At 48.2% G+C, this 17,258-nt stretch overlaps 1 protein-coding gene and 1 non-coding gene across 3 annotated transcripts; both read right to left on the bottom strand.

Annotated features, from left to right (window-relative positions):
* Nucleotides 1–3,871: 3,871 nt before the first annotated feature.
* Tomm20 (translocase of outer mitochondrial membrane 20) lies at nucleotides 3,872–15,097 on the bottom strand. 2 transcript variants are annotated; one of them, XM_060391780.1, is made up of 5 exons: nucleotides 14,846–15,097; nucleotides 11,132–11,178; nucleotides 9,744–9,852; nucleotides 7,663–7,805; nucleotides 3,872–6,163 (listed from the first exon to the last, which is right to left on the bottom strand). In XM_060391780.1, the coding sequence occupies exons 1-5, from the start codon at nucleotides 14,964–14,966 to the stop codon at nucleotides 6,119–6,121; spliced, it is 465 nt and encodes a 154-aa protein (XP_060247763.1). In that variant the 5' UTR covers nucleotides 14,967–15,097; the 3' UTR covers nucleotides 3,872–6,118. The 2 variants fall into 2 exon arrangements, with proteins under 2 accessions (XP_060247763.1, XP_021503402.1); XM_021647727.2 differs by having other exon boundaries at nucleotides 9,744–9,825; nucleotides 14,846–15,095.
* Nucleotides 14,414–14,545, bottom strand: LOC132646159 (small nucleolar RNA SNORA14). Its single transcript, XR_009584284.1, has one exon. It is a non-coding gene; the product is annotated as a small nucleolar RNA SNORA14 (small nucleolar RNA).
* Nucleotides 15,098–17,258: the final 2,161 nt, after the last annotated feature.

Here is a 17,258-nt window from a genome sequence, read left to right as displayed (position 1 = left end):
AAGAAGCTGAATTCAAGAGGCAGACAGCAAGCTCTTCCCGTGACTGAGCTGACTGCGGAGGGCGAGCACGGCTGGGGGGTGGGTCAACAGCCCACCAGCGCCGAGAACAAGCCACCTGCCTGTCCCTTGCATCCCCCACCCCAGCGGCTCTGACTTCTGTGACTGTACTGTCTCCACTCCTCGTACCTCCAAAGAGGAGGTCTGCCAGGCGCCTGATGGGTGCCGTGAGCGACTATGCCCCACATGCCACCCACAACCCTGTGTCCCTGCACTTCTGTCTGGCCCAGCTCAGCCTGAGGACCCAGAGCTGATGGACTGCTTCGCCCGTGTGGGGAGAGGACGTCACCGCAAGCATCAGCGATCACTCCTAGGCCACCCAGCCTTCTCTCAGCAGCCGCCTGGGGACGCAGGGGAGGGGCCACCCACCCCAACTCTCTCTCAGCAGCCCGCCTGGGGACGCAGGGGAGGGACCACCCACCCAGCCTTCTCTCAGCAGCCAGCAGTCCTCTCGCTCCCCTCTTCCTCCTGGCCATCCTCAGAGAGAACTGGAGAGGCAACTCACCCCAGCGCCCTGCCTGCCCTTCCCAAAATGGAAGGAGCTTCAGCCTTTGAGAGTTCACGCGTAGCCTAGAACACAGAAAAGCACGAAGCAGCAGCAGCCTACCTGTCAGCGCCATCCTGGCTTAGTCTCTTAGCTCCTTGTCACATTTCCGTCTTGGGTGTTCTTGCCCAACTGGAATTGTTCTTTTTTTTCTATCTCTTAACTGCATCGACAGGACAGATGCCGCAATGCCCTGTGCACAGAGTGCCTGTTACGCAGTGGCTTGATGAATAAAACGCAAGCGCTCAGCACAACATGGATGTCTGCCCTGTCAACAGCCGGCAGTACCTACATGTGGCACTAGGTGGCTCAACAGCACGCAGAGAACTCGCTGCGGACAGCAGAGCTTGTGATTTAGGTAGAAAGGTTCTAAGAGTGCCCTATCCACCAATGTCTTTGGGCTGAGACTCATCACCATGTTTTCCAGAAGATCCCACTCTGGAGTGCCCCAAAAGAGGAAGGGCGAGGCCTTCCGCACTGCACAGCTTGCTCAGGGAGCCCTCTTTTCTCTACGCAGGCCTTCACTGGCTTGGATGCCATCCACCCACGATGTGGAACAATCAGCTCCACGTAGCATTGGCCAGCCCAGTGACAATACCATGCCAGGACACACTCCAAGGTGACTCAACTGAGCTTCACACCCACACTGGAGCCAAGAAGCCCCTCTCCATTATGGAGAACTGTCTTCTGCCTTTCCCTCCCCCAGCATGAGTCCCCGGTGCAAAGCCTTGGCCTCAGCTTCCCAAACCACACCCAGCAGGCAGGGCTGAGAATGGAGGGATCTAAAAAGTGAACCCTTAAATTACTGAGACAGTCTCACTATAGCCCATCCTGGCCTCAAACTTGGGGTGATGCTCCTGCCTCAGTCTCAGGAATTACCTGCACCCCACCATGTCCACCATGCAGAACTATCAGGGGGCTATCCTGGGCTATGAAGAGCCTGGCCTCTGGGTACTTCGTGTTTAAAAACAGCTCAGTCTGTGATTGATGGTAAGCAGTTGAACAGGAGGGTGTCAAAAGACGGCATTCCAGCCGGGCGTTGGACCCCGTCGGTGAAATTGCAGACAGGAAATAGCTGAGCAAATCTGCTGGTGGTGGTCACATTTACATGGCTGTTTAAACCGGGACTTCAGCTTTCCCCACTGGCCAACCCCTTCAGCCAAGCAATTCTTACATGACCCCAAGTGCTGAGTCTATGAAACAGACAGACAAATTAAATCATAAGGGCATTTATTTTGAAACGAGGTGCATATGAAAGAGATGGATGTGCTTCTTACACAATTTGGGGAGCATCTGATCCTGCATGCAGAGCGCCTTCAGCATTCTTTAGCGCTGACCAGCACTTCAACTTTGTAGTCCTGGATTCAGGGGCACTGCTTCACATAAACACAGTAACATGGAAGAAGGGTCATTTCAGAAAGTGCTGGGAACTCTGCCGTTAACACTGAGCTAGAAATCCAAGCAGTTTGTATATGAAAAGCAAAACTGTAGAGGCAAAGGCTTGTGATCCCAGCACTTGGAAGCTACAGCATCTTCACGCTACTCAAGCACGACTCCCACCAAAGCAAAAACAAATATAAGAACCGTCACGCTGACAGGACCTAATCCTGACACTGACACTACTGAGGAATGAAGACCAGAACTGGAACTGAGTTCTTGCTTAAGAATCCACACAAGCAGCCGGATTTGAGTTCCAGGCCAGCTAAGACTACAGAGAGACCCTTTCAACAGTCGAGCATGGCAGGACATACCTGTAAATCCAGTACTCCGGTAGATTAAGACAAGAAGATCAAGAGTTGAAGGTCAGGCTAAGACACATGAAAATATTTTTTAAAAAATCCCAGCTTCCTCCCAAGGAAGTTTATCTTGTCAATTTACCCTAATTCAAACCCTGAATCTCCTGGATCTCCACAGGGTCCCAAACTGGCCTAGAACTGTGTGCCCAAGGATGTCCTCAAACTCATGATCCTGCCTCAGTGGCCAAATGGGAGCTCATGTGTGCCCTTCCCTCAGCCTCTCATCTATCAGACAGGTGGAATCAGAACAGAGCTGTTCTACTAACAAGTGCCGGTCCTAACGAATGCTGGTGGTCCTCAGTCCACAAGCTGGGTCCTAAAATGGGCATACTGACATATTCCAGAAACCCCAGCACGTAGACTGAAGCAAGACATGAGCAGCACAGGCCACTGGTGGTACACGCCTTTAATCCCAGCACTGGGGAGGAGTCAGTTCAAGGACAACCAGAGCTGCTCCAGAGAAACTGTCTCAAAAACAAAATGGGTGGGGGGGGGGGAGAGAAGGAGGGAGGGAGAGAGCTCAGCTGCAGAGTGGAGACTTTGTGACAGGTGGTATGGGGAAGAGGTTGTTCTACCAAGGAAGCCCCAATTAACAAGGAAAAAACAGGGCCACACCACCAGCACAGGCCACACTGTCAACACGACACAGGCTCAGCCTTGCAAACATCTGCGTCATGGAGGCTTGGAACTCCAAAGGACTGCCTTCTAGAGGTCAAGTCCTTATCAAAGCCTGCCGGCTTACACCCCAGTGAGGCCCAGCAGGACCTTGTCTCCATAATGTCATGTCACACCTGCATACAGGTCAGTGCTACCTGCCCAACCAGGGCCAACCGAACCATTCTTGGGGTCCACCTCTCGCCTTCCGGGCCCCTTGCTTCTTGGCAAAACTATTTGACTCTTAGGCAGGTTTTGCATGAAGCCTCACCCAGGTCCAGGCTCCTAATGTACTAACTGGCTTAAAATGCTATTTGACAATGCCTCCAGTTGTAGCGTTTCTGTTTCTCTGTCTCACACACTGACTTGTTTTGAATATGGGCAAAATTACACCTCACTCTCCCCTCCCAAGAAAAGATACTGCTTAGTGCAACTGTGAATAAACCTATCCAGGTGTACTATGGAAATGGTAACACACTTAGAATCCTGACCATTCCTAAAGTGCTGCAGACCTCCAACAGTGACTAGGTCTGTCATCCAGGCTCTCCTACTGGTGTTCCCACATCACCACTAAACGTGGTCACCTCTAGTGACCCCAGGCTAGTGTCCCCTCACCAGCCCACCTCAGGCACTACAGTCCCTCAGTTGAGGGCATTTAGGTAGGGCTTCTTGGAACCTGGCGGTAAACAGGCTTCTGTGGGGTGAGGGGCAGGAGAGGGTCTCAGAGCTTTCTTCAAGGGGTGTCAACCTAGACACGGGATACTTTCCAGGAGGTCACCAAAATCACCAGTATTCAGTTCTGTACATACACACCAAGCCAAACGTTCTCCAAACCCTTTAATACAGCTGAGGCAAAAGCAATGAACACTTTATTTTTTTGATAGAAGGATTGTTATGCTGTCACCACCATACACTGAATTCCACAGCATTTCTTCAGCAGAGATCACAGTTCAGTTCAGCACTCTGGTTTGCAGGCTGGTTCAGGGCATCAAGGCAGGTGGACTACGGTCTGAACTCCTCGCTTGCTGGAGAGGAGCACAAGCCCTGGACTCTGCTAAGCCTACGCACTACGCAAATAAGGGTGTCACACCACCTTCCCAGGAAGCTGTTAAGTAGGAACACGGGCACCAACAATCACCTCTGCCCAAGGCAGCATGACAACAGCCCGAAACATGCACAGCCCTCTACGACTGCCAACGCTCAGCTCTTCTGACATCCCTGACTAGCACCACGGCTTCTGGTTCATCTGTGACTTCAGGGGAGATGGGTCTTCAGCGCTTGCTCTTGTGGAGAAAGCAGCTGTCTTTAACCAAGCACAGCCAGTGTTCAGACGTGACAACACTGAGGGCCCACATCCGTCCGTCACGTAAGAACTTGGTTCTCTCAGCCTCTCCCCACAGGAGCCAAGCAGTGCACACTGCAGCACACTCTCAGAGCAGTGCCCACCCACCCAGCCTTCAGGGCCTTGTTTCTAGTCCCTCTCACAGCCCCGAGGGCTCCTGGTGCCCACACCAGCTTGGCTATGGCTTTCTATGCAGTCAGTTTCTGATGAATCACCACCATGACGCTTGAGACTGAAGATCCACCAACAGAACTCAACCAGCATTATTCCCCCAAAACACGCATGCCTACCCCCACAAAAAAAAGCAGTATTAAGGGTTCAAGACTGAAAGGCCTGGAAAGGGCTTACGGAAGCACTCAAATGTGTGCCCCTGGGTCTTGCACTCCATCAGAAAGTACCAGAGTAAGGCTCTTGAGAGATGTTATCCACACACCACCCAGAGGCAGCCTCATTCCAGGTTCTTCCCACTGTGCTATCAAAACAAAGCCACAGAAAGGGGGAGGAAAGCCCACACAAGTCTAGGTTGTGAAGCAAGCAACCCGCTCCAAGAGAATGCTGCTCGGTGAACATATGCTAACACAGCCCAGAGCTCTTCACACTCGATTCAGAGACAACCCGTGTCACCAGGGAGGTCGCCAATATCTGTGAAGAGGTCCCACCCACTTGAGCCAAGCTTCCAGACAAGATGATACTCCCAATTAACCAATCCACAGCAGGACTGAAGAGATACACTGTTAAAGCAAAAAACGGAATCAACACTTGCACAAGTAGACCATCACAACTGCCTTAAGGACAAGCTCTGGTTAGTTTCTACAACAGTGACAGAATCACTTCACACCACCAACAGCTGACAAAGACAGTGCTCTATGAGAGGTTTAGCTGAGAAATACTAAGTTAGGCAAACATGCAAATTCAGAATGTCAGCAACTGCAACGCCTGGGTAGATCACCACCAGCTGTAGATGGACCTCCAACACCCAGAAGCCATCCACTATGCACCAAAAAGGGCACCCCGGAGACAAGCACACGGCTCCTCCCAGCTACAAGGAGTCAACAGAACAGACCACAGGCAAAGCTCACCTGTGAGGTCAGCATGCACACACGTCTACCTCCTGGTACCACTTGCAGCCAGGTGCTTGAAATGCTAGGAGTAAGCGCACAGAGCACGGTAAGCCACAGCTGGTGATAGAAGCCTCTAAGGAAACCCGGGAAAGGAATGTGCTCGCTAACACCTCAGCGACACAATGCACATGTGTGAGTGAACAGAAATAGTCTCTGTAAAACTTTAATGCTCACTTTTCACAAACACAAGTTTCTATGTAACTATGACTTACAGTAAAATGTACTAGTCTTTTAAAATGTGCATCTCAACTATCCTTCATACTGTTTTCCAATCTTGTAAAACTGATCACCAGGAGTTCTACCTAAATAAGACTCTACTGCTATTTACATTTGAGTTGACTGTCTTAAGAACAAACGAAATCCATGATATTTTGGTTAACTCAGTGTATTTATAAAATGAAAAGCTCTATCAAAATACTTTTCACTGGAAAAAATAAATAGAACAGACAATGGATCTACTCAAAGCACACATTCACTTTGGTAGACGTCAGTGTAGGACAGCTCCTAACAAGCGTATTTGTTTTGCCCTTGTTCCCCCAGAGCAGAGCAGCTTCCAAGCTAACTGTTAACCATTTCACTGAAATTTATGATGTTGACAGTGGGCTCATTCCACGTCATCTTCCGCCAAGCTCTGAGCACTTACAATTCTCTGAAAGAAAAAAAAAAATCATCATCATCATAAGAAGTGTCTAATTTCAATTTCAATTGCTCTTCACATTCAAAGAACCAACATTGCTAAGAGTCTCCCATCCTGACATGGCTCCACACTTCATGTATCCTGAGATTACAAAGATCTGCTGGAGATGGTGGCGCACACCTGTGACCTCAGCATTAGAGATGCTGAGGGCAGGAGGGGGTGTGTGCGTGTGTATGGGAGGAATATAATCACACAGGCTTTAGTTCCATACCGATAGTGAAATGAATAAACACATGACATGACGCTGTTTATCAGTCAGAGCCCTTACCAAGCCGTCTAGGCTTCCTACGCCCCCTTTCAGCTTACAACCATTACAGGAGGGAATACTATACTCCACAGTTAGCATCCCCCAAATGTGCATACAGCGTTGTAACCGAGTAACATAAGCTGCTATACAGGAGCATGAGATGCCAAGCTCTTCAACTGGACTAGCCACGGGCTCCAGCTCTTCACTGGCCATGCCGTGGCATCCAATTCTGCCACATCGGAACACAGCCACAACAGCCAAGTAACTGTTCTCAGGTATTCCGAGAACTGGGTATTTGCTTACAGCAACACAACATAGATGGAGTCAGCTGTCCCTTCAACAGCACACACACTAACTGAAGCATGCACAGATTGCAACCATATTCATCGTGGTTTTCTACGTCTTCCTAAAACCTTTGGGGGAGTTTAATTTCCCCAAGCCTTTTCCAATCTAGAGGAGTTAAAAAAGCGACACAAAGGAGCCAGGAACATGACTCAGAGGTAAAGCCTTCACCTGAGTAAAACACCAAACCATGAAAGGAAAAAAAAAAAAATTAAGTGCCTATCTAAAAACTTTCGTGCAAACTTCCATCACCACTTTGCTAATTCCTAACTATGTCACACTGATGTGCAGCAGCAGTTCTAAGATTTGTTGGGATCCCTCAGAGAGAATCCCAAGGACCTGAAGAGCACATTAAGTACCCAGTGTCCACGAAGCAGCGCTGACTTAGCAGCCTCCCTTCCTCAGGCAGGAGGGATGGGATTGTAGGCATGTGGCACAGCTGTGTTAAGCATTAATACTTGCACTTCCAAGAGAGAAATCTGGGATAACAGTCAAACAGCACAAAATTCAAAGCCAACAGCAGGGAAGTGGCAAAGACAGGACCAAGCCTGACAGACACCGACCGGGATGGTCCACGCTATGGTCTCGGCTTCTTTATCTCCTGCTAGGCTAGCTGAAAAGCATAATATAATAGCCCCCACACAAGCATGCCCAGAGCCTTGAGCACAATGGCAAGGGCTCCAAAACAAACTGCATTCCCAACAGGCTGAGTTTGGGGACTCAAACATAAAGCTTTACACTCGACACAAACACGTTCGCTTCTGAGTCACATCTGACACAAGTCTGGGCCTTATGCTAGTTCATTTGGACAAGGTCTGGCATAGCTAATCCTCCATGCACAGCAGGGACGCTAACTCCTTACCTGACTGATAGTTGGAAGCTTAGTCAGAAGCATCTGGAACACTGGAGGTGGGAGAGTCTGCTGTAACACTTGCAGCAGCTGCTGAGGCTGTCCACACACAGCAATTGCATTTGTCAGGTGGTCTACACCCTTCTCGTATTCACCTGCCAGGCAAACAAAGCTACATGTTATCTGAAGCTATAAATCTCGTCACTGCCTGATCCTAGCCCAAATCACTGGCAGTTGGGAATCAGAACTGTATTTCTTGTGCCCACAGAAATGAGCCTATTTCACCAACTGACTGCTGCAGCACCTTGGCTTCCCCAGCCCCCCAGCATGGTCAGAAACAGCTCAATCTCTGCTGTTGGTGTGGGGATCACAGTTATCCCCCATACACAGGTCAGGCACCGCCTGACTGTGTTACCCACTGTCACCCGGGCCTTGCAGCCCTTTCCAGGGACACTGGTCCAGCAGGCACCAGGCCTCTTCTGAACCAGCACTGTCAATGATCTTCCTGCTGGGGAAACATCAGAGGAACCTGGTCATTCCGGGCTGAGGCACTGCTGTGGTTCTGAGAACACACACGCCTGAGCCCCTCTGGGAAGTCTCCTAACCCGTATCTATTCTTCCGCACTAAAAATGATTAATAAGAAAAGCTTGGAAACTAGTGAACTTTGCTAGGCTACCTGTAACTATTGGCAAAACTGAAAGAACAAAGTCAAACAGAATGAACTCAAATATCTCTTAGGAAAGAAAGAGACAATGAAAAGTAGGCTGGGGCTGGTGAGGAGGCCGAGTCCCCTAGCTCAGTCCCCAGACTCAGAAAAGTGGAAAAGAACAGTTTCCAAGATCTCCTCTAACCTCTACACCCACACATGGAATTTGGGTACATGTCCCACACACAAAATAACTTTTTAAATGTTTTAAAATTCATTTTTATTGTATGTGCACTGTTGTTTTACCTATATTCATGTCTGTCTGAGGGTGTGGGAATTAAACTTGAGTGTTCAGGAAGAGCAGCTATGGTTCTAACCAATGAACCATCTTCCCAGACCACAAAATACATTTTAAAAAGGGTAAAGTTGGTCACCATAACTTTCCTCATAAAACAAATAGAATACATATAAATACACATTATGCATTAATTTCAATTCTATCAGAAGCCAGTGAGACAGAAAGAATAAAATGACACATACCCATTTTTTTTTTGTTTTTGTCTGTGTAGCCCTGGCTGCCCTGCAACTCTCTCTGTAGTCCAGGCTGGCCTGAACTCACAGAAGACCACCTGCCTCGCCTTGAGGGTTTGGCGACAGAACTCCTCCAAGCTTATTAATGATAGCAAAAACTTCAAAACTACTTCTGAGATAAAAGCTAATAATCTAGCTTCCTGAGAATTATCCTATTGTATGAACAAAATGTTACCCAATTCTAGAACAAAAAATAAAACCAATTAATATTTTTAAGAAGGGGGAAAAAAAACAAACAACAAAACAAAATTACCTTTCAATACAAGTGATTGAATAAATGAGGCCCACAGTAATTATCTAAATTAAATTCTGGACCACATAACTGATCAAATATGAAATGAGATGCCACTCTAATAAATCATGTGTGTGCTCATTCTATGAGTTCTATTCCTTACAGAGCCCTGACTAACACACTCAGTGACTCTGATTAGGTAAATTAACTTTCTTTTAGCCTTATTAGCCATTCCTTCCTACGACACTGGAAAACACTGAAAACTAGGTGAGTGTTGGCAAGTTGTGATCACAGTCATTCAGTTACTATTTATACAGCACTATGGACACACACCCCCTAAATGGCTTGAGAGTTGTCTCCTGCAAAAACGAAGTTCTCTCTCCTTAGTTCACTCAGCTGTTGCCTTACCTTCCACATTTTACGGCAGATCAAGTACGCCTAATACTCAGACCACAGAGCCAGACTACTGCTCCTGTCGGTCTTTCTGGAGACCCCTAAGTCGGAAGTACCCAAACCCACCTTGAAATATTCAGACTGTTTCAACTATCAAGAAATCCTGCCATAAGGTTTTATCAATGTGAGTAGTAATTTTACCTGTTTCTGAACCCTGAAATGACCATTACCTTGTGCTAATAACTCTTCACCAAGCTGTATCTCCTCAAGGAAGAATTTCTGAACAGCTTCAGCATCTTTTAAGTCAGGTAACTGGAAACAGAACATGCAGAAATTATGCTGCAGATATAACCAACATACAGAAAACCACTAACAATAAGAGAATTCATTCTAAGAACAGTATTTCACACACATTTTCTCTGCACTCAAAGGATTTCTCTGTATGTTACATGTGTGTACATACATTCACAAAGATGCACAACATTTTTGTTGCTTGGGCGTGAGGCTGAACCTAGCAGCCCTTGCACACTGAAGAGTACTTTACCACTGAGCTACATTCCAAGTCCTCTTTTGGCCAGATCTTAACAGGCTGGCCTCAAACCTTCCAACCTTTGGCCTAAGGGATTGCAGACCCGTGCAAACAGGACCCAACTAGCCAAACATACCACTGAGGAGTGACAGCATAGTCACTATGCATTGTTGATCACCTCAGCTACGTCTAATCTTTTTATGATAAACAACCATTAGCATCCGATGAAGAAAAAGTATGGCTCAGAGGTAGAGAGCCTGCCCAGCACACCCAAGGCCCACTATCTCCAGAAGGTTAGACACACCCCCACACACTGTCACAGGTACAGTGGTCTTAAGTGAGCTCATCTTCATATCCCACACCTTGAAAGGTGGTCTGGACATGTTAGAACAGTGGTTCACGGCTTACATTCACTGGAACGGAATCTGGTCAGCTATGGTTATCACTCTACTGGCTCAAAAGAACAGAAAGTCTAACGTTTATCAGTCCCATTTTTCCTTGCCCGAGTGTGCGTTTAGAAGAACCATTAATGATCCAATAGTTCGTGTTCTACAAGTCCAAGGAAGAGATGTCAGCCAGAGGGAAAGTGACATGTACAGCGACTAGCATTTTACTCACACAGCACAAAATATTTAATCAAGTACATAAGAACCTATGTAGTCATTAAAAATTATGAACTCAGGACCTATGAAAAGAAAAAAAAGGAATAATTTATATTCTACAAGTTAGAACTTACTCTAACTAATAGAAGCTGGTATAATTCTGGCCCACAGGCTTACTAACTTTAGAGAGCTCTGGGTTAAACAGACGTGGTTCTTGTCACTGAAGACATTCCCTTATGACCCCAGGGTGCCTCTGCCCACCTTCTCCCGTGGCCAGACCACAGAGCGGGCCTTTGACATGACACTGGATGAGGATAGTCCAATCAAATGCTGTTTTTTACCATTTTGAAGGAGCTGAGAACACGAACTCTTGGTGTCCTTGCTGTCTACCCAGAGAGGTGTTCTGTTATCACCATCACAGGAAAATAAAGGCCTGAAGAGCCTGCAGTCTAAGTTATTCTTTTACACACAAAAAGATTTGTATTACCTTGGAAAGCCCAGCTCTCTCCTTAGCAAGCTTCTGTTTCTTTCTTCCTACAAGAAAAACAAAATAAAATTTCATCTGGCTATCATCACAAAGATCAAAACATTTAATTGATACAGCAAATCATTAATTCTACAAAACATTCCTAACCCCAGAATCCTTGGCCCTATTTCTTGGTGAGTGAACTGACATTTCAGAATAGGAGTTTCCTCTTTTCTTTTGCATCACCAGGCCTACCAATTCAAAAGACACTGTCCCAACCAGCTGCACACCAACAGAACAAAGCTACCTTGACAACATAAAAGAATTAAGCCATCGTTACTGAAATATATTACATTCTAGTTTTACTATTAAATTATCTTCCTTAAGCAAGATGTTTTGTAAAAATAAAATATATGACTTTGGCGGGTTTTTTTGTTTTGTTTTTGTTTTGTTCTCAGGATAGTCTGCCTGCAACTTCAACACAGCTGAGGCCCCTGGCCTCTTGATCCTTCTGCCTCCAGCTCCCAGTGCAGGGACTGGGCATGCAACATTGTCCCAGCATCATTTATATATTTGACCAAAGAAAAAAATGGGGGGGGGGAGCTCCAAATCCACTCTGAAAGTCTTACCTGCAGGCTGCTTAGTTAAAAACAGCCTCCCGGGTGCTGGAGAAATGGCTCAGAGGATAAGAGCACTGATTGTTCTTCCCAAAGGTCCTGAGTTCAATTCCCAGCAACCACATGGTGGCTCACAACCATCTAAACATGAAATCTGGTTCCCTCTTCTGGCGTGCAGGTGTACATGCTAACACACATTGCATAAGTAATAAATAAATAAATCTTAAAAAAAAAAAACAGCCTCCCTGCTCTGTAATGGTATGCCCAGTAAGGAGTGGTAGGTGTATGCGGACCATATGCAGGTTTGTATCCAATGATTGACACTAGAATAAGGAGGAGGCACAGTAACCTGGGCCTCAATAAAACTGATCTAATGGTAGCACATATAATTATGAGGCTTACAGCAGACTTATGAATAAGAAATGTAAAATATTTAGTACAAGTGCCTAGGCTCATGTTCTACCTTTTTGGCATCACAGTTAATATTCAATACCTAGGAAGTAACAATCACTCAATACTATGACCTGGACAGAAATAACCAAGGGGCAAGAGAGAAAGACTCTCTCCCAATGGACTAGACGGGTAAATTGTGATCCAGAAAGTCTAACTCTCCAAATCAGTCAAGAAAAGCAAAAGCCACCAACCAAGCAAACCATCTCTGAAAACCTAAAAGTACTGAGTCCAAGTGCCAAACTCGTGACTGAAAGATCTGCTGATACTTGATGACGGCTATTCAAGCAGCTAAACTCCAGCCCCCCTGCCCTCATCCTATCTGCGCCACTAGACACACCATCCAGCTCAAAACCACCTCATAAACAAGCCAAAAGTGTGCAGTAGGCAATGAAAAATACAATATGCTAAACCTGAATTTTGATAAAATAACAAGGCAATGAATCCTACTGGAGTAAAAGTCAATTTCCACATTAGCACAGTGCATGGGCATAGGTAACTGATAAGATCCTTATTACTGTTTCCTTTTTAGCAGGATGATTCAAGTTCTGCCTTTAATTTCATAAGATTGTCTCTGTAACAATGGGACAGATGGTAACAGACTAAAAACAAGTTATACAGTTAATCAGCAAAATCAAGCTTTTTGTTCATGTTAAGTCTCAGACACTTGTAAATCTACCAAGTTTAAACAACTATATCCACAAAAAAAAAAAAAACCAACAACAACCTAAAAAAAAAAAACAAAAACAAAAACAACTGTAAACCAGGTACATGCCTTTAATCCCAATACATAAGAGACAGAGGTAGGGGGAATTCTCTGAATTCAAAAGCAGCCACCATTAGAGATCTTGTCTCAAAACAAACAAACAAAAACATGCAAAGCCTAAGAACCACCCCAAATCCAATTCACTGGTCATTTACATAAGTCACTTAATGTATTCCTAAAGGGATCTTTCACCAAGCGCACTCAAGCAAAGCACCTGCAGGGGGCAGAGTGACTGCTTCAATACTTGAGGTCAAGCCTCAACACCAATGGGTGGGTGGGGTAATGGAGTCTGCTCAGAGAAAGATACCTAACCGAAGGAATCACCCACTATAGAGACTGTGAAATTAATTGCTTGTTAGCAAAATTTGCCAGAACAAACAGAAACTCTAGCTTTCATTCCTTCTGTCTTTCTGCCTTCTCCTCACTGTTGCACTTAGTAACTCACTGAGATCAGCAGGGAAAAACCAACCAGCCAACCCCGACAGAGCAGTGGAGGATGGTCTAACCTGCAAAAGGCCGTGGGTCAATCTCGGGAAGGGCAAGAAAAGGAATGCTGAAAACATTTCGAAAACAACCCTAGCAGGGTGTAGTGGTCACACCCTTAAACCAGCATTTGGAGAGGCAGGCTGATCGTTTGAGGTCAGGCCAATCAGTCTACACACAGTGAGCCCCAGTCTTAAAAAAAAAAAATCCCAAACCCTAATTTTCCTGAAACAACTTAGGATTTCTTTAAACAAAAACTACTTTCAAGATTTCCAACAGGGCCTTCCGAAGACTGAACCTGCTTGGCTACGATGTCTGTAGACCCACAGCCTCAAGGCATTGCGTAGACTGGCCTACTTCACAGCCAGCATTTCCGGAGGGTCTTCCATTTTCAAGGACGAACCATCAAGCCCTACTCCACAGTTAAGAATGAGCTGGAGTGGAGGCTGGTGGTCCCAAAAATGCAGTCTCCGAATGCAAGCAGCATTCTTTCCATTACTCTACCTAGCAACGGACAAAAACAAATTCTCTGTATTACCCACCACATGATGAAAATGGTTCGGCTACGAAAAATTAAAATGACTTAGAAGAGCCGGCGTGGTGGCACACACCTGTAATCCCAGCACTTGGGGAAGCAGAGGCAGAAGGATCTCTGTGAGTTCGAGGCCAGACTGGTCTACAGTTTAAATTCAGGACCTCCACAGCTACACACACAGAGAAACCCTGTCTCAGAAAATAAAAACAAAATAGAAACAGAACAGCCGAGGCTACACAGAGAAACTCTATCTAGAAAAATTAAATAAAAAAAAAAAAAATTTGAAGTACTAGAGAATGGGGTTGCTGGCTAAGCACCCTTAAAAAAGCGCAAAAAAAAAAAATATTGTTCCAAAAAATGTGCTTTCGGACTGTCGAAAATCAGAGTCCCTTGAAGCCCATGGGCGGCTCCCGCGGGGGAAAGGAGTGCGGAGATGGCCCGGCGGCTCCCAAAGATGTCGGGGGCATGAAATAGGACGGAGCCACGTGAGGAGCGCAGCCCTTTGGACTCCCCCGCGCTTGCTCTAGCATTCACTCATATCCTGGAGGCACCGGAGCAGCCTCCAAGAGGGTTTAAGAATGCAGGGCCCACGCCGCCCTGAGGCTGCGGACCGGCACCGCCTTCCGGGCGAGCCCCGGCGCAGCCCTGGGCAAGGCCGGCAACGGCCGACGCCGCGAGTTCGGGGCCCGCCCAGACGCTACTGCAAGCGGCCACGGAAGGGCGACTGTCCTCAACGGTGAAGGGAGCGGGGGCTGCCCCGGGGTGAGGCCCGCGCGGGCCGCGGGGCGGCAAGATGGAGCCCGGCCGCGCAAGATGGAGGCCGCGGGCCCGGGCGGGCCTGGGCGCGGCGCGGGGCGGCCCGGGAGGCGCGCGGGCCCACTCACGTTCTCGCAGCCTGTTCTTGAAGTTGGGGTCGCTCCGCCTCTTGCGGTCGAAGTAGATGCAGTAGCCGATGAAGAGGGCGCCGCACACGCCCGCGGCGATGGCGCTGTTGCGGCCCACCATCCTCGCGCGGCGTGAGCCCGGCCGCGGCGGCCCGCCGACAGCGGTTGGCTCCGGGCGATCGAGCACGCCAGCCGCGAGCGGCCTCCAGCCTCCGCTCCGGACGGAAGAGGCCGAGCGCGAGCACTTCCGGCGCGCGAGGACCCCGGGGGCGCCCGCGGCGGTGCCTGCGCGGAGGAGCCTGCGCGCACGCGCAGACGGCCGGGGCGCCGTGTGCGGGGCGGGGCGTGCACTGCGGAGGGCGCGCGCTCCCCTCCTCCCCCTGCGACCTGTGGCTCGGTGGCGGCACGTGGAGGAGGCGCGCTGAGTCAGCTCCGCCGTCGCTGCTGTCGGAAGGCAGAGGTGGGGCCCCGGGCTGCTGAGAACAGCGCCTCATCTCAGGAAGCCCGTGACTTGATGTGAGCGTTTGCTTTTTAGCTTTGGAGCTTAGTCACGTCTAGAACCTGTTGTGTAGCCTGCCCTGGCCCCAAACCTGCAATCCTCCTGCCTCATCCCCCTGAGTAATGGTATTAAAGGCCTGGACCACCAGTCCTGGCAGCATTCGCGTTTGAAGTTGGGTTGTGACTGAACTTGGACACATGACTGGCTTTGAAGTGATTTTATGATGTTCTATCTTAAGCTGTGGAGAAGAATAGGGCGATTCTTAGGTCGTGCATGGGGAAAGGCTCAAAGGCTTAGGCGGCCAGCCTGAACTGAGGGGACCCACCTCTTCCCGGGGAGCGGGAGCAGAGCACTGTGAGACACTATGGAGCACACTTAAATGCTGTGTGTGCGTGTGTGTGTGCGCGCGCGTGCGTGCGTGTGGCACTTTCCTGGCGTCTTTGCTGTATACACCTTTCTGTGAAGAACTGAGGCAACCCACGTACTTTAAACGCACCCCTGCTGGCCGTCGGCAACTTGAGCTGTTCGCTGCTCAGCTCCAGGAGCACTGACTCAGAACACTGAGACTGATGGTCTTTTTGTCATCAGAAGCCACAGTGAACTATGGATGACACTTTGCAGCTAGGCTAGGTGAGGAGCACTTCCCTTAGTGTCGCAGAATTAGTGCACACACTAGGCTTCCTTCCTGTGTAGAGTTTGTCATGACTGGTGCAAGTTCTCCCACAACCAGGTTGTTCAGTTTTAAAAACTTAATGTATGTGCACAGAAACTAGAACAGGAGGTCAGATGTCCTCTCTTTTTCTTTTCAGGCAAGGTCTTTACACTGGGGCTGGTACTTTGTGTGAAGCCAGCAAGCCCCAGCAGCTCCACCTGCCTGGGTATGGGGTTACAGGTTGGCTGCGCTGGAGACAGGTCCGCTCCACTGGAGTCAGCTGGGGGATGCTGTCCTGTGTTGGTGCCTAGTGCTGCCACATTAGGCCCAAAAGGCTTCTTCCAACTGATTAAAACAAACCCTGCAGTTTTGATACACTGAGCTAGCAACTAGAGGGGCGGCAGGAAAGTGGCCACAGCTGCAACCATGCCCACACCACCACCCATCTGTGAGAGCAGCAAGAAGCAGGATGGCAGATAGCAGAGGGTGGAAGGAAGATGGAAAGCTTCCAACTGATAAGCTTCCAGCACTCAAAGTCCCAGGCACTACCACCTCTACAAAAGCTATTCCTTACTTACCTGATTTCCATCTGAGCAAAAGAATCCCAGCCAGCTCATCAGCAATGGTAAGAGCCACCCACCACACACTTGTGGCAGCATTAGAAGGAAAGGCAGTCGGGTACAGCACTGCACCCTTCACTGATGAAACTTGCTCTGAATAGTTGGTGTCTGAAGTTACTACAGAGATAACACAGCCAAGTCTCACTGGAGGACAAGCCTAGCCTGGGAACCTTGCTTTATCAGAACAGGAAATGGTCCTAGAGGCATGTGTGCATTCAAACAAGGCCCGAGGAACAGAGCAGCACAGAAAGATGCTTCCTTATACCTTGCACACAGCGTGATCTTCCTCATCCCCAAAGTTATCTGTGACCCTCAACCTCCTGAGCCTTTAGTGCATGGAACAGAAGTTACCCAGCGCCCTAGTTGGCATGAGACCGTGAACTCCAGACAGTGGGTATTCTTTGTGGCTGTGACTTAGAGGTAAGCCCAGAGCGGATTATGTGTAGTAAACGCAATGTTGAGACAGCAGCATGCTAACACAGAAGTAAAACACAAGCAAACTCTTGCAATGGAAGCAGCCTGGAATACCCAAGTTTTTGGTGAATGAAAGCAAAAACTGGGTTCTGGGATAAGTTAAGTGATAACCAGTGTTTTTACTTTAACTTACTGTACTATGGATCAAACCAAGAATGGCATGAAGGC

The sequence above is a fragment of the Meriones unguiculatus genome, chromosome 10 (assembly GCF_030254825.1).
Source record: "Meriones unguiculatus strain TT.TT164.6M chromosome 10, Bangor_MerUng_6.1, whole genome shotgun sequence".
Classification (NCBI taxonomy): Eukaryota; Metazoa; Chordata; class Mammalia; order Rodentia; family Muridae; genus Meriones; species Meriones unguiculatus.
The sequence above is the reverse complement of the archived record's forward strand: the minus strand, read 5'-3'. Positions and strand labels throughout refer to the sequence as shown.

Excerpts from the sequence above, each read along its gene's own strand:
- Tomm20 (XM_060391780.1), bottom strand. The coding sequence starts at position 14,966 with ATGGTGGGCCGCAACAGCGCCATCGCCGCGGGCGTGTGCGGCGCCCTC. Across the intron at positions 9,853-11,131 it reads AGAGAGCTGGGCTTTCCAAG|CATAATTTCTGCATGTTCTG; the intron begins GTAATACAAATC and ends TTATATCTGCAG. Across the intron at positions 7,806-9,743 it reads TGAAGAGTTATTAGCACAAG|GTGAATACGAGAAGGGTGTA; the intron begins GTAATGGTCATT and ends TTTGCCTGGCAG.